The sequence below is a fragment of the Macrosteles quadrilineatus genome, unplaced genomic scaffold (assembly GCF_028750875.1).
Source record: "Macrosteles quadrilineatus isolate MER2022 unplaced genomic scaffold, UCM_ALF_1.0 Scaffold_1__1_contigs__length_201487025, whole genome shotgun sequence".
Lineage (NCBI taxonomy): Eukaryota > Metazoa > Arthropoda > Insecta > Hemiptera > Cicadellidae > Macrosteles > Macrosteles quadrilineatus.
The window spans coordinates 43,609,916-43,636,985 of record NW_026542594.1 but is presented as its reverse complement, the minus strand read 5'-3'; the positions used below and the strand labels follow the sequence as shown (position 1 = coordinate 43,636,985).

Below are 27,070 nucleotides of genomic sequence, written 5' to 3'. Positions count from 1 at the left end.
CTCTATTACTTCCTTGACATTACCTTCCTTAGTGTCCTGTTTCAGGGCTGGTCACATGGCGAGCAACTACTATAACTAACACACTCCACAGATGAATAAAATGCAAACCATCATCCAACTGCAAATGGCAGCAGTTCTATAACTTAACTAGATGAGCAGAACTAAAAGTAATTAATTTTCACCTGAGTGTGTTCATTTTGGACAAGAGGAGCAACAGGTTGTATTACCTGGACTCCTAATTCTAATTTACCTAACAAAAATTTAGCTAAAAAGCTATCAGACTATTTTTGGAAACATTGTTGGCCAACATTTTCACTTAAAGGGTCAGTATTTTTAATAATTCCAATAAATTGAGAATAGGGGATGAAAGAAACACTCAATAAACACTCAATAAGAAAGAAAAGGATTAATTTGTATTGCTTACAAAAATTCTATATTTTATATCAAGAAATGTGTTTTAATTAAATAAGCCAAATGGATATTTAGTATAGTGCATAAAGAGCATTCAAGGTAGTTTATCTCAGGCTCGTGTCTCTTGGTTTGTAGATGATGCCTCTGCTCTTGAGGTCACGAATCACACCATTTGGAAGTTTACCAGCGACTGAAATGGCATAGATCCCTTTAGTAAATCTATTGATTCTTTGCCACTTAGCTACCCAACTATCTTCTGGACTCATAAGGGCAATCATACTGGAACAAAACAATAGTTATATTTCACAAGAAGTAACAAAGAATTTAACTGATAATTTCAGTGTAGAATCCCCATAAACATTGGTTGGGTTAACACGGACACGACTGGGATAACCTGGGCGACTTCTATTTCTGTACATAGCTATATTTCACAAGAAGTAACAAAGAATTTAACTGATAATTTCAGTGTAGAACACCAAAAAACTTTGGTTGGGTTAACACGGACATGACTGGGATAACCTGGATGACTTCTATTTGTGTACAATCGCCCTGAGGTGACGCACATATTGTATTTATATGCTGTTTCACAGAGGCTGTGTAAGACAGGCACAACTCAACTGGGAGACCTAGGCACGATCAGAAGCAGTTGTCTGCTGGTCACTCTGCTCCGCGACAGGTGGATCAGCATAAATGAAATTTAAACTTAAATACCGTTTCCCATAACCTTATAAATAATCAAACTCATTAATGTGCTGCATTTTTGTATCCCTTTTATGTAAAAACAGACAAACATGCACACTTTGATTTTTACATAGTTACTTCTTGGGAATGAAAAGGAGTTAAATGATCGTCTGCCTGCCCTAACATCTTTTTGACGTACCAACATCTGCATTTGTGTGATAGCCGATGTAGTCACGGGGTGTTGTGACAGTGGGCGTGGGGATTAGCTTATGTAATCAAGAATGGTAGTGACTCAAGTTGCGGGAACATGCGACAAAAATCTAATGTACTGGCCATAATAATGACAAAAGTTTTTTTTTCTGAAAATAAGTTAAGTAAGAAATCTACTTAAACAAAATCTCATAAATAATAAACATATTACTGTTAGGATATCTTATAATGGAGTCTATGTGAAAGTCAACAGTAATATATTATTGTGGGAGTCTGGACAACCTGATGGGCTGAACAAGCAAAACTTAAAATACAGGGACTCAAGACAACTTCTCTGGCTGAAGAGCTATAGCATGCTAACAACATTGCTCTGGTTGAGGCAGATATGAGGGAGTACCTTGAGAAATGTAGAAATGACCAAGAAACTGCTTTCGCTCACACAATATCAAGAGATCTACATCATGACAGGAACATGACAGCGGGTGTGGCTGTTGCTTTCCGTAAGGAATTTGGCAGACCTCAGCCCTCCAACTGCCTTAGTGACTTTTTGGCTTTCCAGGTAAATAAGAATGAGGCAACAGTTTTTAGTCTCATATCCAAGCCAGCCTATGATAGTAAGCCCTCTGTGACTTATTATGACCAAGCTTTTGAAGAGCTAAAAAAGGTTTTTAAAGGGGAAAAAACTTTGCAGACTTATTTGCTCTCCAATGGGCTGCATGCGAGATCTCATTGATCATATTTACATTTTGCAACTAAAATGGTTAATTAAAAAAAACACAAATGCAAAAATAGTAATTGTAACAAATGATCAAAGGACAAGCAGAAGACCACTGTGGAAAGGACTGACTCACACAGAGTTTGTTGATAAATTACAACTGGCTATCAACAAATGTCGATCCTAGGAGAATATACTGCAGATCTCTGGAGTGGGTATCAAGATAAATTCTCCTTGGGGTGCGCCACATTCACCTCCATTAATCCCTGTCTACAGTTCACCTGTTGAGCAGGACCATCAGCAATCTGGTGGATACACAGTCCGTGTTGAATTATCTACAGTCTTCAACAAGCCAGTTTTCTGATGACTTCAATAGCCACATTCCTGACACATCACATCACCACAGAACCCTTAATGTAGGGAATTGTAATCTGACTCAGAGCTATAGTGAGCTCCAGCTTCCATCACAGACTATAATGACAGAGAGATGTGCGATCATTCATTTAATTTCATTTCAAAAATCCACTACACAGGGCTTTGTACTGCTGACTGAATTAACAAACAGTGTATCTAGTGCTCAACAGAGATAGTATTTTCAGGTGGAAATACTGGCTCAGCCTCCAGCATGGTAGTTCAACCACGGCAAGTGCTCCAAGCTATCCCAATTTGTGCCGCCTACTTGTTGCCTCCATTTCCCATGTCCAAAGTCAAATTACAGTCGACTCTCTTGTGGGTGGAGGCGATTCTTGTATTTAATAATTTAGGATGATTTTACAAGACGACCAGGGTATTCATATTTACCTATTTCATTTTAAAATTTACCTATTTCATTTAAAAAGACATAGCCTGAAGACAAAGTGATTTGTTAAGAGCAACTGGTAGGCTCCCAAAATAAAGATGTGAGAAATAAATCAGCTTTCACACTCATTAGCCAATTTTTAGCTGGAGTTATAGAAAACAGTGTTAGAAAAAGGAAGAATATAATAACTGTTCTAACCTACTTACCCGTCAAAATTTGAACTTGTACAGTCATATACATTATCTCGATTATTCTTCATTCTCAAAAATGAATCACAGTTATCACACCCATCAAATTCAAATTGATCAAAAGTCTGAAAACAATTAAAACATGGCAGTAATTGAACTTTGAATGGAACATCTCTAAGAACGATAGCCTAACCTATAAGTTAGTCTTAGGCCCCGAGTACGATACGAGCGGCGAGCGGGCCCGCTCTGACATCGGGTCTCATTTATTTGCGAGTAAATTTGTTGAGGGTGGCCACAATACGTCTAGCGGCGAGCGGCGGTAAGCGGCACTGCTCAGCGCTGCTCATGGTTCCAAGTAAAAACCGATTTTCACAAAAACGCCGCTCACGTGAGTCATGCTTCAGTTCGGCCTAAAATGACAGGGAAACAGCAGCAAACATGCGATACGAGAGGTGCAGTCCAGGGAATGTTTGTTGAATGTCCAGCACGGAAGTTTTCAAACACTTCAGTCCCCAGAAAATTATGGGACCAAGTTAGGGTTTAAGGGTTTCTAAAAGCTAAGTTTTTCTTTAAAGGCAAAAAATTGTCAGATAGCAACAATAGTTGCAATACATCTTGCAGGTAAGCCTAGTTTACCATTTCCGACTAAACTGACTCATAAAACTGGGGAAATCTCATGAGCGTTATAAATGTGCCGCTTGTATCGTAGCCACCACCGCAGACACAGAAAACGTACTACTATAACCCAGAATGCCAACCGCATGGTAAAAAGTATTAAGCGTTTTGAGAGAGCTTTGCCTGTGAATCCGTAGGCAGCGCCACCAGCGTTGCCATGCACTCAGCATAGCAACGCTGGTGGCGCTGCCTACGGATTGACAGGCAAAGCTCTCTCAAAACGCTTAATACTCTTTACCATGCGGTTGGCATTCTGGGTTATAGTAGTACGTTTTCTGTGCCGCCGCTCGTATTGTACCCTGAGGCCTTAAAGCTTCATTAGGAGTTAGTAAGGTTTAACAATACTAGTAGTATGTCTAATGGTACTTATGTTAGGCCTAAGATTAGTTCTATGTCCATTAACCCAAACATCAGCAATGAAGTTAAATCAGTTAAACGAGAATTTCTTTAACAATACTAGTAGTACGTCTAATGGTACTTATGTTAGGCCTAAGATTAGTTCTACGTCCATTAACCCAAACATCAGCAATGAAGTTAAATCAGTTAAACGAGAATTTCACTTATTACCATAATTTTACCCTAATTGGTAAAAAATGCAAAATGATTCTATAAGTTAACTAAAATATTTGTTTACTTATAACATCAATAAAACATCCCAGTCAGATTTATTCCCTTTTAAAAAAATTAAATTAGGTTTAACCTAACTTACAAGGCCTCCATCAAGCATCTTAATTATTATTAATATTTTTTTTTGCTGGAAGACCCTTATGCAAGTAGGTACATTAGCAAAATTGCTTACAATTTAAATGATAAAAAAATAGAATAGGCCCTAGGCCTATGAAATTTACAAGAGAAAAAAAAATAACAAAAACATGTTTTGAAACAAAGCATGCTAGCACAAGAGTACTTCTCTGTTAAAGGCAACATTCATTATTATCGATGATTTTTTCCTCTCGATATATAGAAATTTCTTTTTCTTTACAAACTATATTCCTTCTGTTTTAATATCTTCAAACACATAAATTACAAATTGGTAACTGTTTTTGTTTAGACAAAAAACAGTTCATGTTCATGTTATAACGGTTGTAAAACGGTTTATGTTATAACATGTAGGATTAAGAAATGAAACTGTTCTAAACTAACCAAACTTGCTGAACTATTTATTTCAAAATTCCGTTTGATAACAGAAAAGGCATAAGGGGAATATCAAACGGGATTTTATAATTTATTTTTGTAAAAAAATACAACCGACTTCAAACGCTCTAAAAAGAATGAAATAATTTCAATAAAGTAAACTTTTGTATTAGGCAAGCTCACGTATTTTAAGTCGGCGCGGCTCTATGATGATTTTTGATACAAAATTGAAAGAGGGTGTCTATATTGCAGGTGACTATCTATATTATTGTGTTGGGTGACTAAAGGTGTTAATCTGCATGTCTTTTTCATAGTTATGCGTTAAGTGTTATTTTATTACCGTAATCAGAGATTGGCATTATAGTGGTATTAACGAGTATCTTTAAAAAGATTATAACGCATTTAAATGTTTCTAACTTGGAAAAGTAACGTTTTAATACTAAACTAGCTTCTTTTCCATATCATAATATCAAACTAAATTATTTTCCTATTCATATAGAACATTTTTTGTGTGTGTTATTTTCATAATGCATTTATTCTGAAGTAAACATAAAATACAAGAAAATATTTCCTTTATTATATAAACAAAACAGTTCAGTATGTTTTTTATATATTTATGTTATCCAGCTACAATTTATTGATTTTCAAAATACACACACAATATTTAATTTGAATCATATTTGCAGTTTGAGTTGCGCCGACTTGAAATACGTGAGCTTGCCTAATACAAAAGTTTACTTTATTGAAATTATTTCATTCTTTTTAGAGCGTTTGAAGTCGGTTGTATTTTTTTACGAAAATAAATTATTTCATGATTTTTAGTGACTGTATAATTTTTTATGTATTAATTACTAGAGGTTTTTTGATAAGCAAAACTGTTTGAAACAATCAAAAGATCCACAGAACAATCATTATTTTAAAACTGCTTGAGTCACCTGTTCAGGTTACATAATCAATGGGTATGAAAATAAACATTTTTAGATATTCCTTAAGAAAGAAAGAGTTGTCCATTACATTAGGCCTGATGAAAAACTAACTGTCTTTTCTAGATACATTGAAATGTCAGACATCATCGTTTCCTGCAATCGGTGTACTTCTACATTATAAAAAGAAATACAGTAACGTCTCAAGCCTTTTGGAACAATATGAAAGTTATTCCTCGGCCACCAGCACTAAAAAATCTCTCAAAAGTGGAAAATTGGTCGTTAGCACGTATAGTACCTTTGGAAAATATTATATGAAAGATTGGTTCAGCTAAAAGTGGTGTAAGTCATGTAGGGGGTTTTGTTTGCTCAAGATATAGCCTAGTCGAAATTGCAAATCATCTTCCTCTAGGACTTTCCGAAGCAGGCATAATAGTATTGATATGTTATAGTGACTGGGTAGAGAATATTAATAAACATTCCACATCTGCAAATGAAATATGTATATGAAAGATTGGTTCAGCTAAAAGTGGTGTAAGCCATGTAGGTGGTTTTGTTTGATCAAGATATAGCCTAGTCGAAATTGCAAATCATCTTCCTCTAGGACTTTCCGAAGCAGGCATAATAGTATTGATATAATATAGTAACTGGGTAGAGAATATCAATAAACATTCCACATCTGCAAATGCATGTTTAGTAATTAAAATAGTAACACTTTTAAGACAATTGACGATTATGCACTGTCACACTTCTTAGGTCCTGTAAGGAATAATTGCATTTAATTTATATTTAGACCTGTTTTACGAATTCTTTGGTTTTCACAATACACCTTTATTTGTCAATATCATACAGCTATTCACTGAAACATATATGTTTTTGTAAGTCAGAATATTCAATACTAATAAAAACAGAATTACTGTATACACAAATCAGGTCAAACGTTAAAATACATTTTTTATAGTAACCAAAACAAAATGCATTTTTCTCAATGTAATTCATTTAGGCTCCATGGCAAGAAATAGTTTATTGATCAATATGAAGCAAATGTTTCATGAAGAATTGTCTGTAGCTTCATTTAAATGGTTTCAACTAACAGCTGTAGGAATGTTATTATTATTTATTGCCTTCTCTGCACAAATGTAAACAAAATAAATGTTGAATATTTAAGGTTTTCAGAATTTTCCACAGAAACAAATATTATACTTAAACATAATATATAAGGTACCAAATAGAAACTCTCCTGGTTATTTTGGTGGTGGAACCACACTGATCGGTAAAAGAATCAAAGAGAAATTGGTGAACATACATAGAAAATAAAAAACATCGCCACAAACAAATTGAGAACCTCCACCTTTTGTTGGTAGTGGGAAAGTCTGTTAAAAATAGTACCAAAGCTAAACATTTTCCAAAATAGATATAATTAAATTATGAAAAAAAACCATCAATACAAAGTATTGTAAAATATTTTTACAAATCTATTACAAATACTATATGACGAGGTGGTGTTTGTCATCTTTTAGCTCTTTTTCTTATGTCGTAAAAAAGTGGACCTACAAATATGTATTAGAGTATGCTATTGCTATTTAAAACAGTATGATTTTTACGTTTTACCGTAGTACTCATGGTAAGACCTGGACCCGGGACCAATTTAATTTTTCATTTTGAGGTCCCTAGAGGCCAAAAACACCATCCGTTTAAATGTGTTGAGCGCGATAACTCGAGCAAAAATGATCCGATTTTGATGAAATTTGGTACAAACTTGTAAGTTTACGATTATTTGAACGAGTTCGCGATCCAGCATAATCGGACCATGGGAACGGGGGTTTATGGGGGGTTTTATTGGGTAAAAATGGGATTTCCCCATTTTTGCAATTTCTTTTTAAACCGTTTTGTATAGCTTAAAAAAAGAAATAATTTAGTATATTGAAGCGCTGTTTTATGCCTAACGGTCACGGAGAAAATTCAAAAATAGTGTAATCTAAAATTTTTAAGTTATTCTTATGGAGAAAATTAAAATTGTTGTAGTTTACTTGTTTATGGATATATATTGATACAATTTGGCAAATTTATTTATTTCATCCTATACTATTGACGTATAGTCAAAAACACTTTTTACCTTCCCCGTAGCAGCAAACCTAAGCACTCGTTAAATCTAATGTTATTTAAATAGGGAATAAATATTTCTTATTTATGGGAATATTTTAGCAAAAATGAAATTAGACTGTTGCAGGCTGGGAGTGGATTATGGAAAGAAGAACGAAGAAAACTTCTAACAGCGTCCAATTTTGGTACTGTTTGCAAGAGACGGACAACTACCAGCTGCGAGGGCTTAGTTAAAAGTCTCTTGTACAGAGATCTCCAGACTCCATCAATGTTGTATGGAAAAGAAAATGAGGGAAAAGCTGTACCGAATTCGAGGAAAAGACTGGGCTTAGGGTTGACAAGTATGGGTTGTTTGTTGATAGAGTCACGCCGTACCTCGGAGCAACACCCGACGGTCTTATTGGAGATAACGGGATAGTCGAAATAAAATGTCCAGCATCCTGCAGTAATCTAACCCCGGAGGAAGGAATTATGTTGAGAAAATTTATGTTTTGGCATACAAACAAAAATAAAACTAAAGTGGAAGGAATAAACACAAGCCACAATTACTTCTATCAAGTCCAAGGACAACTCCATGTCACACGACGGCAATATTGTCATTTCATCATGTGGACACCTCAAGGAATTAGGATAGAAGTACTGTAAGCGTACGACTTGTTTGCGAGCCGGGTGCGCGGGGGGAGAGCGGTACCAATCTCCCACCACGCAGCCAAAGTTTCCGTAGCATTGGTAGGACTACGCTTTCTAAAAACATTCGACCAGCGCTGTGTTGGCGTCGTTTTCCTTTTTTGCGTACATTTTTTTAGAACTTAAATTTGAATTTAATTCAAGTACCATACAATGTAATTACTAAGGGTTCTATATTATTGTTTTGGTACTGTAGTAGAGTATTTTATTTTGATATAACTATAATTTTTTACTTATTTAAATGTAGGCCTACACCAAACGGTAAAATCATATTAGGCTTATATTCCAATTTAATTGTAAAGTTTGACTTTTTAGGTGTAAATTATTAACTTTTATAGTTAGAGTTTATAGGCGATATCTTAAGTAATAGTATAGTAGTATCTTAAGTAGTATAAGGTATAGTAGTATAAGGCGATATCTTAAGTAGTAGTATAGTATTTTTATGTAAAAACACATACAGATATAGCCTACCTATAAACAGAAAACCATAAGGCTTAGTACATATCATTATGGAAACTTTTGCTTATTTTCATATTATGTACAATAAATGACACCTTAAAATATAGGACGGGTTTTCCGAACACCCTTTGAAACGGTTAATGGCTTGCAGTTATTTATTTTATATCCCTAAGTTGATAAAACGAAAGTCGGTCTCTTAATGTCGTACGTAAAGTATTTTATGACACTATTTTATGACCGGAAGAGTATTGTATTCTATCGTGTTCTATCGGCTGTCAGTTTATTGGACTGTTCTGTTTAGTTTAGATGAGTAGTGCGGTTGAGTAATTATTGAGTGATTGTTAAGCCATGGGTTAAACAAGTGTCAGGCTAGGCTAACATAGATTAATATCATGGCAACCACCCGTAAAAAAGGACAAACCATTCACAGAGAAGCGATGGAAATATAAGACCAACAGGTGCCGTGTGTTGGTGTTACGCATCCGCTGGGAGTAGAAGTAGTATAGACAACATTTTTAGGGCGACTAGTAGCAGATCGCCAAGCGCCCAGCTGTGGTGGGGGTCCCTCCTGGCTAAGGAGGCGGAGGAGGGGCCACGCGCAAACAAGTCGTGCGCTTACAGTAATTGAGAGAGACGACGAGTTTTGGAGCAACAACATGGAAGAAAAACTCAAGAATTTCTACATGGACTGCTTGCTGCCTGAGCTTGTCGATCCTAGGCAGACCCGATCGATGCTCATCCGTAATCCTCCTTACATAATTGAGGCCATGGAACAAGACAAAGAACAGAGGAAGAAATCTAACAGAACTGATACGATTTAGTTTAAAATGATTTGCAGACGCTTTCAGGGGCTTTTTGTTAATATTTAATGTGCTGTATGTAAGTGTTTTCCCGTGTTTCAATAATTTTAATTGTTTAAATACTTGCTATATACAACATAGTTTTTATTTTGTGACTTTAAATTTATATTTTAGCCCGGTTGGAAATATTACTTTTTTGTATATATTTTATGCTTTAATTGTATGCTCTAGCGATGAGGTTTAGTTGATTCTTTGATTTTCTTTATGTTACATATTTTGAGCGTTTGTTAAATATTTAATGTGTTTTATGTAAGTGTTCTTCCATGTTCCAATAATTGTAATTGTTTAATTATTTGCTATATACAACATGGTTTTTATTTAGTGACTTTAAATTTTATTATAGCCCGGTTGGAAATATTACTTTTTTGTATATATTTTATGCTTTAATTGTATGTTCTAGCAATGAGGTTTAGTTGCTTCTTTGATTTTCTTTATGTTGTGTATTTTGAGCGTTGTATCAAAACTTGACCAGTCAGTTACCTTTTCTTAGTTAAAAATTCATTGTTTCCGACAACGTTTTGGTATAAGTCGTGTTATAATTATTAGAATTCATTCTTCTACTGGAACGTCTTTTATTAATAATAATATAATTTTACCTTCTAACGTTCCAAAATGGTGTAGTCATACGACGCGTTTCGTCAACACAGTGACATCATCAGGTGATCCGCTATCGCTTCGTCTTGATCATTAACACAAAACAGTCATAACACATATCACGAACACATAATTACTACATTTAAGGACCGATCGGCATTGTCGTCGCTGTGGCCACAACTCGCGTACGCACATGATTAATTCTGGGCGACGACTGCAGGATGGAGGTTTGTCTGTGGTGTACTTTGCACCATGACATCATTGCTCTTCTCCAGGTGTATTACGGTGTCGAACAATGCATTTCTTTGAGTGTTAATTTTGTCATTCAGTACGTTGTCTGGTTCACATTGTACTGCTCTATAAATTTCGTAACACTCAAGTGTGGACATTAAATTACTTTTCTTGCACTTGTGTAATATTTGCAAATTGTCTGAGATAGAACTGTAATTATGTCCACGTTGTATAAGATGTTCAGCATAGTTCGATTTTTGATTGACTGTTTTCTTGGGGAGGTGTTCTTTAAAACGGGTTTTGAATGATCTCCCTGTTTGGCCTATATAGTATTTTGGACAGTCATTGCAGTTTAATTTGTATATCCCACTGCTGTCGAATTTGTCACCAATACTTCCTTTTCTGGAGTTAATGAGATTTTCTAGTTTATTGGAATTTCTGTAAGTAACTGTATAACCATGTTTTTTAAATATATTGTTGGTTTTGTAGTTCAGCCGATTGTTGTATGTTAGTGTGACGAATTTCTTCTTCTCCTTGGGAGTGTTCGGGGCATGGGATTTTTTCTTTTTCTTAATTATCCTGTCAATTATGTTACTATCATAGCCATTATCTTGTGCGATATATTTTATTAAATTTAGTTCCTTGTTGTAGTTTCTGTTGGTCATAGGTATCTGGTTTAGTCTATGTATGAATGAGTTAAAGGCTGCCATTTTATGGGAAACTGGATGGTTGGAAGTTGCGTGTATTGTTTGGCTGGACTGGGTTGGCTTATGAAAAATGCTGAACTGATGCTTGTTTTCGTTTGTATGTATTGTCAAGTCCAAATAATTTATTTTGTTGTCAGATTCAATTTCGTTTTTGAACTTTATTTTTGGGTGAGCGGCGTTGAGATGTTTGGTGAAAAGGTTGATTTGTCTCTGATTTCCTTTAAACAAACATATGGCATCATCAACGTACTGATGGTAGTATACTATACATTTCCTGTATTTGTTATTCTGGCTCATAATGTGTTTATTCTCAAAATCATTTAAATATATTTCGGCTAGCACACTTGACAATGGTGACCCCATCGCTAGTCCGTCTTGCTGGATGTAGTATTTGTCATTGAATTTAAAGTAGTATTGTTTAGTTACTATTTTCGCTAGGTTGCACAGCTCGTTAATTTTAGTAACGCTTAGGCTGTTGTTTTCTGTTAGTCTAACTCTTAAAATGTCTATGGATTCGTCTACAGGGATGTTTGTATACATATTGTCTACATCTAGAGATAAGAAAGTTTGACCTGGAGCGATTGGTATGTCTCTTATCTTTTCCACAAGTTCTAAACTGTTTTTTATGCTGTGACTAGGATTGAGATTGATGTTGTTCCTGATAATTTTGTCGAGTTTCTTGGCAGTTCTGTATGCTGGAGCTGAAGTATAATTAACTAAAGGACGTATGGGTATATTATCTTTGTGTACTTTAGGTAGGCCACGTAAGTTTGGTGCGTAGGGTTTTATTGTTTTGAAATTTCTTTTTTCACCATCATTTAATAGCTCCTTTGTTTGATTTAGACAGTCATTAACTTCTTTGAGAAACTGTAAGGTAGGATCTTTCTTTTGCTCCAGAATGTTATTGGACTCAATGAACTCTAGAACTTTGTTATCATAATCTTGATTGTACAGGATTACTGATGTATTACCCTTATCAGCTTTGGTAATGATGGCCTTATTTTCAGTTAATTTTTCTCTGATTGATTTTAGCGCCTCTTTATCTCGCCTTGCATCTGGATTAGGTTTTTTAACGTAACTCTGGGTGTTAGGGAGCGTTCGGACGATCTTGTCATTAATTAGGGTTCTAATAGTGTTCTGATCTGCACTTGGGATGCTTTGAATGGCCGTCTCAGTGTTAATTATTTCATTGACTAGGGTTTTACTAGTTTGATTTTGTGGAATGCAATGTTTTAGCCCTTTATTCAATAGGTTCATTTCATTTTTGTCAAAATTGATTGTTCTTTCATTAAGAACTTTGGGAAAGAAATTATGTTCACAAACCATGTTAGCTGGTTTATTAGTTTCAAAAAGCTTGTCTAATTTCTTGGTTTGTACAGACTTTTTGTTTTGAATTTTTTCAGATAAGCTCTCTTCTAATTTATCCTTATATTCTAAGAATGAATTAGGTCCTAGTATTTCAGCAAGTTGTAAATGTGTTTGGTACAGGCTAATGTTTAATTTGTCTTTTTTGGCGTATAGTGATTTGATTTCCTCCTCAAGCCAGGTTTTCTCGGCTTTTGCTTTTGCAGCCAAGGCTGCATTGGATTTGGAGTTTATGTTGACCTTAATGTAGCTTGGTATGATGTTGTTACTAACACATGTTTTATTAAACTTTATGTTTTCGATCGTGCACATGAGTTTCGTCTTAATATTTTTGTAGTTGTAGGATAATTTTGCTTGATTCAATTAGAATTCATTCCTACTACTGGAACGTCTTTTATTAATAATAATAATTTTACCTTCTAACGTTCCAAAATGGTGTAGTCATACGACGCGTTTCGTCAACACAGTGACATCATCAGGTGATCCGCTATCGCTTCGTCTTGAACATTAACACAAAACAGTCATAACACATATCACGATCACATAATTACTACATTTAAGGACCGATCGGTATTGTCGTCGCTGTGGCCACAACTCGCGTACGCACATGATTAATTCTGGGCGACAACTGCAGGATGGAGGTTTGTCTGTGGTGTACTTTGCACCATGACGTCATTGCTCTAATAATCCAATAAACTAGAAAATCTCATTAACCCCAGAAAAGGAAGTATTGGTGACAAATTCGACAGCAGTGGGATATATAAATTAAACTGCAATGACTGTCCAAAATACTATATAGGCCAAACAGGGAGTTCATTCAAAACCCGTTTTAAAGAACACCTCCCCAAGAAAACAGTCAATCAAAAATCGAACTATGCTGAACATCTTATACAACGTGGACATAATTACAGTTCTATCTCAGACAATTTGCAAATATTACACAAGTGCAAGAAAAGTAATTTAATGTCCACACTTGAGTGTAACGAAATTTATAGAGCAGTACAATGTGAACCAGACAACGTACTGAATGACAAAATTAACACTCAAAGAAATGCATTGTTCGACACCGTAATACACCTGGAGAAGAGCAATGACGTCATGGTGCAAAGTACACCACAGACAAACCTCCATCCTGCAGTCGTCGCCCAGAATTAATCATGTGCGTACGCGAGTTGTGGCCACAGCGACGACAATACCGATCGGTCCTTAAATGTAGTAATTATGTGTTCGTGATATGTGTTATGACTGTTTTGTGTTAATGTTCAAGACGAAGCGATAGCGGATCACCTGATGATGTCACTGTGTTGACGAAACGCGTCGTATGACTACACCATTTTGGAACGTTAGAAGGTAAAATTATATTATTATTATAATTATTGTTCATCTACAACGTTTTTATTAGTGTTTTTTCCGTTTTTTTTTGTTAATTTATAGCCTTGATTTTTAATCTTAACTCTATTTATTTTTACATATTTAATGGTTTCCTTTTGCTCTACTGCTACGTTCTAGTGATGGCCCTATCGACTTTTAAGATTCGTAAAATTGGTAGGTCTGCTTGTTGTTTACATATTTTATATATATTCATTAAAGAAAGAGTAGATGCTAGCTAATCAGTAATTCATCCTTATTTGTAAATATATTTGTCTTTTATTGTATTCACGCGTGATAACTTGTATATTTATATAGCTATAAGTTAAATCCAATAGGCCTAATCCAAAATTTATCCTTGTTTGTAAATATATTTGTCTTTTATTGTATTCACGCGTGATAACTTGTATATTTATATAGCTATAAGTTAAATCCAATAGGCCTAATCCAAAATTTATCCTTGTTTGTAAATATATTTGTCTTTTATTGTATTCACGCGTGATAACTTGTATATTTATATAGCTATAAGTTAAAACCAATAATCCAAAATTTATCCTTGTTAGTAAATATATTTGTCTTTTATTGTATACACGCGTGATAACTTGTGGTATTTATATAGCTATAAGTTAAATCCAATAATCCAAAATTCATCCTTGTTTGTAAATATATTTGTCTTTTATTGTATACACACGTGGTAACTTGTATATTTATATAGCCATAAATTAAATCCAACAATCCAAAATTCATCCTTGTTTGTAAATATATTTGTCTTTTATTGTATACACACGTGGTAACTTGTATATTTATATAGCCATAAATTAAATCCAACAATCCAAAATTCATCCTTGTTTGTAAATATATTTGTCTTTTATTGTATACACACGTGGTAACTTGTATATTTATATAGCCATAAATTAAATCCAACAATAAAGATATTTGTCTTTTATTGTATACACGCGTGATAACTTGTATATTTATATAGCTATAAGTTAAATCAAATAATCCAAAATTAAATTATGTTTTCATTCGTACGAGTTATTTAATATTTTTTATAATAATCAGTAAATCGGCAGGCCCAATTGTTACCCACTATAACATGCTATTATCATATTTAATATAACATTTTTCGTTAGGAGAACTGTAACATTTTGTTTTAATTTTAAAATTTGCCTTTTTTTAATAAAATGTATTTAAACCAAACAATGATTTATAACCGGTTTATATAAATAAATATGTGTTTAATACTTCACTATTTTTTTCATCCCTTATACAACACCATGCATTAATACAATTAAATACCAAATATAATAGTGTTTATACATTTGTATTAATTTAAAATGGTCTAAATAACCTGTTTGAGTTTGGAGATACAGTAAATCAAAAAGTGAGATTATCAAAGGGAAAGAAGCAGTGAGGTAGTGGTGCGACTGCCAGGGCCAAGACATCAGTCTATCACTGGTGGTGGCAACGAGAATTCATTCTCTTCCCTACGAAACCATTGATTGATTCCCTTTCTGTTGGCAGCAATGCGTAAAACCGGTTTAGAGGGTGGTTCGCCTAGCGCGGCCACTAGTGAAAATTGAAACTATGTGGAACTTTGTTGGACACAGTACGTTGTACTCCTCTATGGCCGCGGACCTTTAGAGCCACCTTAACTGGGAAATGTTAGCTGCAGTCTACTATATGGTTATTTTTTCTCAGTCATGACTTATGGTATTGAAGTCTGGGGTGGTTCTTTCCATGCTGATATTTTCAGATATGCAGCTTTGGACAGAGAAATAGGCTATGCACTACCAACAGCCATACACACAAAAATACAGAATTTAATTAGGAGATTTGCTACGCTTTAACCAAAGGAAAGCACATTATACTTTAGTGCCACCAAACTTTACCATACCAATTTATATTTGCTTAGTCCGAAAATGACACAAACTGATGGCTTACTATATGATATGAAGTACTAAATACGATTTAGTTTTGTAATTTACAACACACAGGCCACAAACTATTGATACCGTACATAAGCATCGTTAAGTGAAAACAATTCATGATGGTTTGCTCAAAAAATGTTTTACTCAACTGCGTTATCATTTTCTTAGCACAAACTAACATTTCGGAATCCAGACAGAAAAAGCAAAACTTATACAGTACAGTAAGTCATCAATTAAATTTAATACGACTGTAATAAATAAGGTGCAACACACCAACGATAACTAATTTGTAAACAGTGATGTGTTGGTACATAAAAATGATTCTCGCCGCTACCACCGGTTCTAAGGAAAAGAGCCAGTACCAAAAACCAAGGTTTACAGTTAAGAACTATAGTACATCAGACCAACTAAATGCGTAAATCAAGCCCAAGGTTCTTGATCTCTCTTGGTTTAGGATTCAAAGTTATTTACCATGAATTGCATTATTTGTAAACAACTTTTAATGTAAACATATCGGCGACAGTTTGAAAAAAACAACCTTATCCCAACAACTTTTTGTTATTTAATAGAAGACGTATTCTATAAACCATGTTTTGGTATGTCTAGTAAACATTAGAAAGATATGTGAAAAAATCACCCAATGTTGGGTTTTTTAACGTTTTAAATTTATTTCGTAAGTAGGCCTAGGTAGGCCATGTCTTCTAGGTAAAAGTGCCGGTATCAAGGATCGTCATCAAAATTTGGTTATGAATAGCCTAATCGTCCAGGCCTACGAACCCAAGAAATGGGCAATTGGCCTATTGGCTGTATGGTCCAGCGATTGAAGCACATAGCAGTGAGAAGACACATTGGAAAAGCGAGTTGAGCACAATCCGCAAACCTCTGGTTACAATCACCTGCTGCAGTTGTCATTTTACACTTTACATAACCGCCATTGAAGTGTCGTCAATGAGTTGAACCCTTTTTTGTAAGCCATTGGTAACGCTTATTTAAAAAATGTTTAAGTTTCCCAGCCATATACAACACTGATTCAAGGTCTTTTTTCCCAGTTATCAAAACTCAAGAAAAATTTTATACACAAAGAATCTCTATTTTCATTTACTTGCGATTAATTAAATCCGTCATGTAAGGAAAAACGTTTTCAATCTCACTTGGTTTGGATTAGCTTTCAGAATGTGATCGAAAATGGTTTATGTCATAGATGATTATGTGATTAACATTGGGAGAAAACTTTACAAAAATCGCAGAAAATTGGGTTTTTCCATGACCGTAATTTTATTTACAAAGTAGTGAGGTAATATTTTATTGCTTAAGACACTCTCTCGCCAATCCAGTGAATACATTAAAATGATTTGGATCTTGATAGGTACTCTCGTTTTTCAGGAGAAGGCCGCGTAAAATGGCTCTTAGGCCGTAATAGACAGACAGAAATTGAGATAAGACTAGTTTCGGCTTCTATAGTGTATAAAACATAAAAATAACCTAAAAATTTATAATTTTGAGCAATGAACAGACAAAACTCTAATTATTTATATGAACAGAATTTTTTTTTTTATTAGTAAACCTTCATTAGGCCTATAGTCAATCAGAAGTATCTAAATGACACTGTTGGCAAAACTAATCCTGAAATAAAAATCGTGCAAGCAGCATGTGTGAGTAAATTTAGGACAGAAACTGAAGTGCAGCCTAGTATTATTAGCAAATTCGGAATTACCGATGAAGGCCAGGTCAAGTCCCGTTGCACACACGCACCCCCACACTCACGGGCGCAAGGGACAGGGTAAGTTGCTCGGCCGATGAAAAGCTGGGGTGGCCTGCCTTTAAATCTCATTAGTCTTCAAGCCTCACCGAATACTCCACTTAAAAGCGGAAATGTAATAGATGATAATTATTTGCGAAAACAATTGATACTGTTGGCCTATTGTTAGTTATCATGATACAAAAAGTTAGGCCCCTACATGTGTTCGTCCACAGCCACCTCTAATACAAGGCCGCAGCGAGCGAAAAGTGGCAACGTTGCATCCGTGTCTTGGTGCGTGGTCGTCTTACCATTACAGTGAATGGAGAAGTCGCGTACTCTACGTACATAATCACGTTTCTACTACCCTTAATCATTAGTAATGACATTGAACTTGTTACTACAGCATGCCAGATAGATGTGACGTGCCTGGATGCAAAAATAATTACGAAAGCTCAATTAAAAATTAATAATACGTACAGTGTTCTAAGATTCTAAGCGATCCGCCGCTTAAGCAACAATGGTTTCCTGCTATTCTTCGGTAAAATAAGACATCTTAAAACAATTAATTCTCGTTTTTGTGTGAAACATTTTCACGAATATGAACTTAGATTTGTAAAAAAAATTAAGAATAAGACAATGATTCATGTAAATATAGACGCGAGAAGCGAGTTTTAGGTATGAGAATGCCGTATTTCATTTCCTTATTTATTAGTCTATCTTATTGATAAAAGCTGTTGTTAAGTGATTAAAATAACTGAAATAACTTGCACTTCGAAGAAATAAACCGGTGTTTCTATTAAGTAGGCCTACTAGTAAAAAATATTTACTACACCATCTAACAATCAAAGCATCATAGTCTCCGACTCCAGTCTGAATGTTGATGTGATAAAACAATTCTATTAATATTGTGGAAAGCCATATAGAGAGGCCTAGCTTCTGAAATCGTTTACAAAATGAAAAACGTTTTGCTTAGTAACTATTCAAATAAAATAAATTATTTATAGTGTCAGTATGCCTTAAAAGTGAAAACTTCAAATTTTGTTGTCGCTAACTAATGGTTTCCTCAGGTAGACTTAAACATAATATTCCCATTGAAAATTGAAAATTAATTTTATTTGAACAAATTGTTAGAAGTTAGTACAATCTCAAATCCTCTACAAATATTGAAGTGGCAATAAGTTAGTCCTACTGTATTACCATTCTTGGTATAGTAGTTATATTTTGTAAAATTTAAGCTCAGTCTGACTAAGAGTTTTTACTATGTTGAATAACATACATACAGACACCATGAGATTCTTATGTATAAATTTAAAAAAAATGAAATCTTACTACACATTGTAGTCCGCTGTTGATCAAAGAATAATATAACATGAAATTTTAAAAGTTTGTTTAAACATAATTATGATAATTGTTGTATAGGTTGTTTCTTATAATATTAATAGCAAATTTTATGGCTATTAAAGATTATGATAATATAGATTATCAAATAAACAAAGGAAATATGTAAAGTCCATCTATTTCCAAATTTATCGTACTTAAAATACGTTAAATGCAACCAAAAACATTATGTTTGTACAGTAGAACCTCTTTAATCCGAACCCCCGTAATCCGAACGTCCACTAATCCGAACGCCTCATTGAACTGTACTCCATACATAGTACAGTAGTTCTTTATTGTATACGTACACACAGTAATTGTTTCTATTGTAATGTAGAGTACTGTTTATTAACTGTGTTTACTACTGTATTAAATAAACACTGCATTTTACTTTATAAAGCATTTGTTCACTTTTCCTGTAACAATTAAGAGCCAATTTAGCCATGTTTTGTCTATTGTTATGTAAAAACAACAATATGTTCTGTAATACGAACTATTCAATAATCCAAACTACCTCCGGTCCCAATTAGTTTGGATTAAAGAGGTTCTACTGTATTTTAGTTTTAGACATATTGTGGTATGTTGCAATTTTTCACTAAATAAAAAAACCTAAATTCTAATTTCTCTATTTTACCATACCCTTAAATCCACTAAACTGTGTAATTTAAATACTTTCATTCATTGATACAGAGCAGCAATACTCTCATTGATGTTTATAGCCTAGTACGAGTGCCGGACGCAGGCGGCGGGTGAGTGCGGCGTTGCCAGTTCGAACGTCGCGGCCTTATATTAGAGGTGGCTGTGGTTCGTCCCATGTTAATCGGCCGACTTAAAGTGTTGTAACAAACTGTTTATTATCAATACATAAATAGTAAATAAGGTAAACTGCCCAAACGCCGAACGACTGCCCAAATCCGAACGAAATTTATTCAAAACGAAATATTAAGAATTTCAGTCCACTACGGTTTAAACTCCGATTGTCACCGTATTCAGCGTTTTTCGATCTATAAAAATCAACTTCACTCCGTTTTGAAACATTTGAAGCGTAGATTCAGAAGGCTGTGGATTAGTTGACCGTTAGAGTTTCGAAGTTTGGCGGGAGTGACGCTTCGATTTCGTCTAAGACATAAGGTAAGTGAGATAAGGTTTTTTCATTACTTAAACTAAACCATTTACATATTTCTTTGTTTTAAACTATTCAGTATGCATTAAAGCTATTTTTAAGTGCCAATAAATTATAGAAGTATTGATTTTATTATTAATTATAAGCCGTTCGGAATTAGGCAAGCCAAAAGCTTGGTTTGCCCAAATCTGAACGATCGTTCGGGACTTAGGCGTCTGGTAATTCCCAATTCCGAACGGCTCACTTAATGATTGAAATAAGTTGTAATTTTAACCAAATATTGTATTTTAGTGAAAATAATTTATTCTAAAGCTTGCAACATATTTCAAGGAAACAAAAAAACTTTGTAATTGTCCAACATTTGCTTACAATTGACTGTTTTTAAAGAATGAATTCCAATATAACAATGTTGACATCGCCTAAGTTCCAGTTAAGTTAGACAACATTATTTGTGCATTATTTTAGGTTTTGTTTATTAATATGCTCAGTAGCAGTACCTCATTAAACAATTTATTTAAAGTAAAGTATTATTTAATGTTTTTTATGTGTAGGCTACTTGTATCTATACAAATTTTGTGGTTCGCAGGAAGATGCCTCCTCCAAGCCGACCGATATCCAAACAAAGATACACGCAAGAAGACGTTGAAAAGGCTTTGGATGCCGTCAAGAATGAGGGGTACTCCATACCCGCGGCAGCGAGAGCGTATGAAGTCCCAAAGACTACTTTGCATGACAAGCTGAAAGGAAAATATAAGGAGAACGCCCCGATCGGCCGTCCAGCTGTTTCATCTGATGAAGAAGAAAGCCACATTGTACAGTGGGCATTGGACGTGGCAAAGCTGGATTTCCAGTCACGAAAGACCAGCTCGTTGAAAGTGTTGCCCGGCTCATCAAAGACCTGAACAGACCAACGCCGTTCAAAAACAATGTCCCTGGTGACAAGTGGTTCAACTTATTCCTTGGCCGCCATCCCGAGATCGCAAAAAGAGTCTCTCAGGCATCAACATCATCTCGTGCCAATGTCACAGAGGGAGACATCCGGGCATGGTTCGGCGAGGTCAAAAGCTACCTAGAGTCTAAAGGACTAATTTTCAACGCCGACGAAACGGCGTTTTTTCTATGCCCTAAAGGACAGTCCTCGCCAGAAAAGGTGAAAAGGCGGTTTACCAGCAAACTGGCAACGATGAGAAGGAGTGTTTGACAGTGCTGGTAAATGACAATGCCGCAGGAGAGATGGCCCCACCAATGGTAGTTTTTAAATACGAAAGAGTGCCCCCTGCCATTGTCAGAACTTTCCCTGCCGATTGGGGACTAGGCAAATCGGAAAATGGGTGGATGACTCGAGAAACATTCTATGAGTACATTGCGAACATTTTCCATCCTTGGCTTCAATCGAAAAACATAGCTTTTCCAATTGTATTGTTCATCGATGGGCACACCTCACACATGAGCTTCCATCTCTCAACATACTGTTCGCAGAATGACATAGAGGTAATAGCCCTTTATCCAAATTCCACGCACCTCCTACAGCCCCTTGATGTAACCGTGTTTCGGCCACTAAAAACACAGTGGAAGACCTGTGTTAATGACTGGCAGTTCAAACATGATGGAAGGAGGATGAAGCGAGAAGAGTTTTCACCTCTTCTGAAAACAGTCTTGGACAGTTTGGATGCGAAGGTTGTAGTGAATGGGTTTAAGGCCACTGGTCTGGATACCCTTGACCCGGAAAAAGTTCACTACAACCTCATCCTCAAAAAAACTACTACACCTGCAAAGACAAATAATCTTAAAAGAAAGGCCGAAGAAATCCGAGCTCATCTGAGCTATTACGAGGTTAAGATGGGGCTTGAGAAAGTTCAGAAGTTTGCCCGCGGAGAAATTGAAGTTGAAGACCAGTCATTATTTCAAGTATGGAATTCCATCAAAAATGAGCTTACCACCCTAAAAAAAAGTGAAATTTCAGCGTCGGAGAAAGAAAACGAACGTCCATTTGACCCTTCTACAACTTCAACTCCGGACCCTAAACGGCCACCAGCCCTAACACCTGCTGAAGAAGAAATTGTGGACGACGTGCTGGACTTTCCAATCGACCTGGATGAAGACGGAATCATCGAGGGCCGGATAATTGCAGACGGCAACTCTTCCGTGGACGAACAGGGTCTGCAGAACATCATTGACAGCCTAGGATTTACCAACGCAGACCAAGGCATATCTATCGAGGTAGGTCCCGTTTAATAATTTGATTAAGTTACATTACACAGTAAATATAAGTAAAAAATGCAAGACTCATTTTAACATTTGTGCTGCAACTTAAAACAAATTAAGTAAAGTTAAGATATCCTACACGGTTGAAAACGGGGAGCAAATAAAGGTACCACCCCAACAACGTACCATCACAACAGCCTGACACCACACATTTATCCGATTTGGGGGTTGTCGTGGTGGCACGTTGTCGGGGCAGCACTTCATCACCAACATGCAAGGCAATGGTTGGTGGTCGCATCTTAACAGCAACCCTTAAATACCACTGTTAGAAATTCATATCAACCACCTGTGTTCATTATAGTGAAATATTTTTTATTATCCAAGTTATTATGGTTAACATGCCTATTGTTGCAGGTGTCTGTCACGGATATATTGGAGAGCATGCCTGAAAACAATGTTCCTGAGCAGCCTGATCCTGAATTGCTACGTGAACTCCCATCTGAGAACAACCAGCCATCATGCAGCCAAACAGAAACTACGAGCTCTGCAGGTAACTTAGAGGATTTATTCATTAGACATACTTTAGACCAACGCAACGAGGTGATTAAGTTAAACATTCATATCTTTCTATTATCAACTCATAGTATTTTGTTTTTTTACATTAAGATGCTTATTTGAAGTGTTATGTTTTTTCTTTTTGATTTAAGGAATGCCCCTACCAGGAACATACACCACTCCATCAAAATGCTGCACATCCAATAGTATGCCATCACCTTTTAAAAGGTGCCTGCAATATCCCTCCCCGACATCCATCAAGAAAAAAATCAAGAAAAGAGACCCAACACCAGCTGCGATTACGGGAGAAAGCTACAGACAGTACATGGAGGCAAGAGAAGCTAAGAAGAGAGAAAAGGAAGAAGAAAAGGAACGGCGGCAAATGATACGTGAAGTAAAGAGAACAATAAAACAAGAAGGAAATAACAATAAACGACCGACAACAGCACCCGATGACAGTGACAGTGACTCCCAGGATGAAGAAATTCCCATTGTAGCCCCCAAGGACCTTGAAAATCTTATGGTCAACAGCTGGGTCGTCGTCCCTTATGATGTGGAAGGGAAACAACAATATTTTCCTGGCCAAATAAAATCAATTAAAAACGACAAAGCCGGAATCAAATTTCTTCGTAGAAGAGGAAACAAATTTGTATGGCCTGATGAAGACGACTTCGACAATGATGTGCCTTTGACAGACATTGTCCAAATTTTAAGTGCACCCACTGTGGAAAGACGTGGTTTCTTTTCATTCAAAGAAAAAGTTATGACATATGTTTTTCTACTGAGACATTTTTTTACATAGTGTATAATTTGTATATAAGTGTATTTTTATTTTAAGTTTGTTGATTTTAATTTGGAAATAATTTTAAATTTCAACCGCTGTGGAGGGACGTGATTTCTTTGCATTCAAAGAAAAAGTTAAATGTTCTTAAGTTTCGTTCTCGTCAGTAGACATTTTTGCACATTGTGTATAATTTAATTTGTAAATAAGTGTATTTTTAATTCAAGTTTGCTGTATTTAATTTTCCAATAAAAACTGTCACTCAAACCAGTAACTTGCATTCCACTAAAATGAGTTTAATACTTTGCTTTTTCCCTTGGACTGTGCGTCGGTTGTTATAGTATATTTTGTTAAATCGACTGGGCAAAACACATAATCTTGGTGGCCGTGCCGTGGCCGTAGTAGTTAGTAGTTTGATACTACTGCGAGTTATTTCGTCGCTTACTGCTCATGTCGTCATCAGCTATCTTACTTTTTATACCAACGGCATTTAAAACTTAAATTCAAAGTGGTTCAATTTTTTTTTTTTTTTTTTTTTTTTTTTTTTTTTAAATAAAGAGGTTGGCGGCCTCTTTTAACCTTGCATTTGCCCGTCCACATAGACTAAGCGCCCGTGCGTGGATCGTTTACAGCAAAGCAAGGAGTGAGCCGGTACAGTACAAAGGTGAACTGTACTGATAAAATGTTATCGGCAGTGACCAGGATCCGAACCCACGACATCGCTGCCTTGGGCCCGAAGTCCGCGACGCTACCGACTGAGCCACCGACTCACTAAAGAATCCATTTAAAGAATCCAGTGTTTAGAGTGGAGACCAGACTCGTTCGGATTTGGGAAACCAGCGTTCAGATTTGGGACGTACGCCGTTCGGTATTGGGCTATTCATGGTTGAAACGTTCGGCACTTGTATTACGTTATTTTACAATATTTGAAAGGAGATACTTGTTGTTTGTGACATAAAATTTAATATTAGTTCATAATAAATCCTTGTAAAACAATTAATCAAGCCTGGATATAACCAAATAGGATAAAAATACAATAGAATGACCTAACCTCCTCTAACCGTTCGGAGTTTGGGCTGTTTACCTTATACAGTTTAGACCTACTAATTATATTTTGTTTGGTATCATTTTTATTTTTATAATATAGGCCTAAAGAGCTCAAAAATGATAAGGAAGTCAAAATAGAATTACAAATAAAAATATTAAGTAGGCCTAATTCCTATTGTTAAGTACAATAGGATATTTAACGGGGTGGAAATACGGACGGTCAGCTAATCCCCTGAGCCTGCGTGTGTGTGAGTGAACCTACCTGGAATCCATCGGCATTACGAATTTGCTAATAGCATAGGACTGTAATGTTAGGTTAGAAGAGTGTCAATTTGTAATAGTCCTACCTAAAATGTTTCCATAGGCCTTTGGTCAACTTAGGTAGGGTACTTGACATTTTTACCTGTTGAATTGTGGGTTGTTAATGTAACTTAGGCCTAGGCTTATATTTACTTTAACCCTCCGAGGGTCCATCGTCGAAAAATCGACGCGCTACACACTTTGTGTAGTGTTACGCGTCGATTTTTCGACGCACGAACATCGTTTACGGCGAAGGCTCTATGACTGACTGAATCGGATTGAACTGGATTGAGTTAGGTATCGTTCTTTCCATTATATTCTAAGCTTTCTCCAGAGGCCTGTCTCAGCGCTGTATGTTCTCCGAGCCGATCGTAATAGTAGCAGACAGCTGACGTGCGTATTCGTAAACAGCTTGGTTATCCTCGGACCGATGACTGATGTGTTTTATTACGTTTATCATTGTTTTAGTGTTAAAAATCAAAAGTAGTGATAGGCTATACGTGGTGCATTATAAGAAGATTTAAGTGATTTTGAAGGGCTGGTTGATGATCCTGAAGAAGTAGGTAGTGATATTGATGTAAATTATCAGCCAGATTCCTAGCTATGGTTAGGCTATGCATTCTTAGCTAAACGCTATGTACGGTACTGAAATCCGTTTTTCTCTCATAACTTATTTATTTGATAACTTACCTCACTATATGATTATATATTTGTAATCCTCATTAAATTTAGAACAAAGTGGCTATTTTCAAATATTTATACGGTAGGCCTATAATTTGTACAATTTCATTGAGCGCGAACTTATTTTTTTTTTCAATTTTTCCAAAATAATTCTTTTTTTACCTAAAAAAATTTTTTGAAACAAATATTCCTTATGTTTTATGTATGATATTGAAGCCCATGATTTTCCAAACAAAATGGTATATAGAACATTAGAATTAACATTGTTTTAAGCTTCTCAGATCCGTTTTAATAAAACCTTGCAAATGCGCCAAAAATAGGTGGACATTAAGGCCTAAACTATGGACACTTGGAGGGTTAAAATTATATAGGTATATCTAATCAATCAATAAGTTAAACGTTACTTGGGCTATTAACTTAAGGGAACTTAAATTTTAGAGTATAAATATTTAAGTGCAGATCAAAGTTTCTAATAGGCCTACAACATTAAAAAAATTAAATGATTCAAAATGATTGGTGTGTAATTATTGTCACAGCAAAAAAAATTTACACCATAGTTTGGCTGCACTTTACTCGACGTTCTACACTCATTCGAATGAAAATATCGATCGGTATATCGATTAATCGATTGCTTCATTCAATATATCGTTTGGTTAGTTAGGTAAGGTTAACCTAACCTAACTAACCAAACGATATATCGAATGAAACAATCGAATGAAAATATCGAATCGAAAAAAACAATCGAATGAGTGTAGGACGTCAAGTAAAGTGCAGCCCATAGTTTTCTGGTAAAAATCTAGTTTCTAACCTAATGATTATAAATTAGGTACTACAGGTTCCCATGAGCCCCTTAATATGCATATTTACCAAAGATTTTAACGAGCTTAGAACTAGGATAATTAAATTAGTTTAAAGGCCTACAATGTTTTAACACACAAGTTAGGGATGGACCTAACTTAGGCCTACCTTTATCAAGGAGCAAAATAAACATGCTCTAGCAGTTCTCAGGTCTTTTGGTATCATATCCATCGACATTTTTAAGTTGAAGAATTCAACGTTGATAAATACAATAGCTTGCTATCTGTAGAAATATAATGGACTATTGCTAAACCAAATGAAATCTGGTAAGACCAACAACATTCATGGATGTAAAACTGCCAATAAAATAAACACAGGAGCCCTTGCCGTCAGACCGTCACCGCCCTTTTTTTCGTCTGTC

The 27,070-nt window shown here is 35.5% G+C and overlaps 1 protein-coding gene across 1 annotated transcript; it reads right to left on the bottom strand.

Annotated features, from left to right (window-relative positions):
• Nucleotides 1-391: 391 nt before the first annotated feature.
• Nucleotides 392-27,070, bottom strand: LOC128982724 (transcription elongation factor SPT4-A). Its single transcript, XM_054401666.1, has 3 exons — nucleotides 26,818-27,070; nucleotides 3,023-3,129; nucleotides 392-690 (listed from the first exon to the last, which is right to left on the bottom strand). The coding sequence occupies exons 1-3, from the start codon at nucleotides 26,884-26,886 to the stop codon at nucleotides 516-518; spliced, it is 351 nt and encodes a 116-aa protein (XP_054257641.1). The 5' UTR covers nucleotides 26,887-27,070; the 3' UTR covers nucleotides 392-515.

Excerpts from the sequence above, each read along its gene's own strand:
- LOC128982724 (XM_054401666.1), bottom strand. The coding sequence starts at position 26,886 with ATGTCGATGGATATGATACCAAAAGACCTGAGAACTGCTAGAGCATGT. Across the intron at positions 3,130-26,817 it reads TATTTTGCTCCTTGATAAAG|ACTTTTGATCAATTTGAATT; the intron begins GTAGGCCTAAGT and ends AATTGTTTTCAG. Across the intron at positions 691-3,022 it reads ACAAGTTCAAATTTTGACGG|TATGATTGCCCTTATGAGTC; the intron begins GTAAGTAGGTTA and ends GTTTTGTTCCAG.